At 41.2% G+C, this 2226-nt stretch overlaps 1 protein-coding gene across 1 annotated transcript; it reads left to right on the top strand.

The window, feature by feature from the left end:
* Positions 1–940: 940 nt before the first annotated feature.
* LOC130820881 (uncharacterized) lies at positions 941–1558 on the top strand. Its single transcript, XM_057686425.1, has one exon. It carries the CDS (start codon positions 941–943, stop codon positions 1556–1558), a length of 618 nt encoding a protein of 205 aa, XP_057542408.1.
* Positions 1559–2226: the final 668 nt, after the last annotated feature.

The following is a 2226-nucleotide window of genomic DNA, read 5'->3' as shown; positions in this document are numbered from 1 at the left end:
GCGTTGAGTAGAAAATCTAATCACTCGCTGTCCGCCTTGGACGGAGTTGAAGAGTTGCATCGGGATTTTTCTAGATTGAACTTGGAAGTGGTGCGTAAGGGTGAATTACAGGGATGTCTGAATGTTTTGTCGATTCGACCTTCGTTCTTTGAAGAAATTTTGAATTCCCAGAATATAGACCCAAAACTGTTAAAGTTAAAGGAACAGGCTCGGGAAGGAAAAGCGGAGGGATTCTTTATTCACGAAGATGGAAGCTTGAGGTTCAATGGTCGCTGGTGTTTGCCGACAGGGGAAGAATCTTTAAAGGAACGTATCTCGGATGAAGCGCACTGTACGAAATTTTCTGTCCGGGCGGTGATAAGATGTACCAAGATCTTAAGTTGATGTTTTGGTGGTCTGGAATAAAGAAAGATATTGCGGAGTATGTCTCGCACTGTTTGACCTGTCAAAAGGTTAAAAGTGAGCATAAAAGACCAGAAGGTTTACTACAACCGTTGGAGATACCGGTGTGGAAGTGGGATGATATCTCTATGGATTTTGTTGTGGGTTTACCCCGAACGAAGGCAGGAAATGATGCGTTATGGGTCATAGTGGATCGTTTTACTAAATCAGCACGTATCATTCCTATGAACTGTCGTTGGGAGATGGAACAATTAGCTCGAGCTTACATTAAGTATGTCGTGCGATTTCCCGGTGTGCCCCGTACTATAGAGATACACGGTATTTGTCCCAATTCTGGCAAACCTTGCAACAGGCATTGGGTACTACGTTGCTTTATAGTACGTCATTTCATCCGCAGACGGATGGGCAGATGGAACGAACGAATAAGATATTAGAAGATATGTTGCGCGCTATGGCCATGGAATGGCAAGGGTCGTGGGATGAACATTTGGATCTGGCTGAATTTTCTTACAACAAAAATTACTAGGCATCGATATTGATGGCTCCAATCGAGGCTTTTTATGGATGTCGTTGTCGCAGTCCAATTTATTGGGATGATTTCACCGAAGCAGTGACCTTGGGGCCTGAATTGTTGTTCCAGATGGCTGAGAAAGTCAGGTTGATAAGGGATCGTTTGAAAGCGGCACAGGATTGTCAAAAGTCTTATGCTGATTTGAAGCGACAACCAGACGAGTTCACCGTGGGCGAATGGGTATTACTTCACGTGTCACCTATGCGTGGAGTAGTACGTTTTGGGGCTTATGGGAAGTTGAGCCCTCGTTTCATAGGGCCGTATGAAATTTTGGAACGTGTGGGTAAAGTGGCGTATCGGTTAGCGCTTCCAAACTCTTTAGAAAAGGTACATGATGTACTTCATGTGTCGCAGTTAAAGCGATATCATGCCGCAGCCTCTCATGTCTTAGATCCCGAACCTTTAGATTTGGATACATCCTTGTCTTACTCTGAGAAACCGGTTAGAACCTTTGACACAAAGGTCCGTAGTACACGACGGAAGGATATATCTATGGTAAAAGTTCTATGGTCAAATCACGAGCGTGAAGCGGCCACATGGGAAACGGAAGACTCTATGCGAGAAAAGTACCCTCATTTCTTTTAGGTTAGTAGCGTTACGGGGACGTAACTTTCTAAGGGGGCAGAAGGCGATAGGAATTTCGCGCGAGTAGTGATAAACCTCTTTGGCTTGTAGTCTTGCCTTTTTGCAAGTGTTGTGTTATGATAGCATGTGTGTCCTGCGCTTCTCGTTGCTATGCAAGTTACGAGGGCGTAACTTCTTTTAAGGGAGATAGTCTGTAACACCCCGTAATTTATCAGGTTTAAAAAGATAATATAATAAAATAAAATTAATAAGTATTATTAAATTTTATTATTTACATAGATAATTATAAGAAATAAAGTAAATTAAGTTTTAACGGTAACGTGTTTTATCGCGTACGTCGTTATCGCGCGACGTTTCATTTCTGTTTTAACAATAATATAATAATTACTTAATTAATTAATTGATTAAAAAATATAAAAATTAGGGGAAAAGGAAGGGGGTGGGCGGTTTTGTGGAGCATGGGAGGAGTGTTGTAACTCCTCTCATAATTGTGTATTATGGCACAATTATGATCATTGTTTTAATTGCCTATTAATCCTTAAGCATCACTTGAATTTCCTTACCATTCTAAACGTTCAAGTGAACACAAAAAATTCAGAAAATTCTCTCCCTTTTGCTCTTTGGTTTCGGCACACTCAAAGAAAAAAAATTCTTTTGTTCCATACAAT

The sequence above is a fragment of the Amaranthus tricolor genome, chromosome 8, assembly GCF_026212465.1.
Source record: "Amaranthus tricolor cultivar Red isolate AtriRed21 chromosome 8, ASM2621246v1, whole genome shotgun sequence".
Lineage (NCBI taxonomy): Eukaryota > Viridiplantae > Streptophyta > Magnoliopsida > Caryophyllales > Amaranthaceae > Amaranthus > Amaranthus tricolor.
This window is presented reverse-complemented; position numbering and strand designations above follow the sequence as displayed.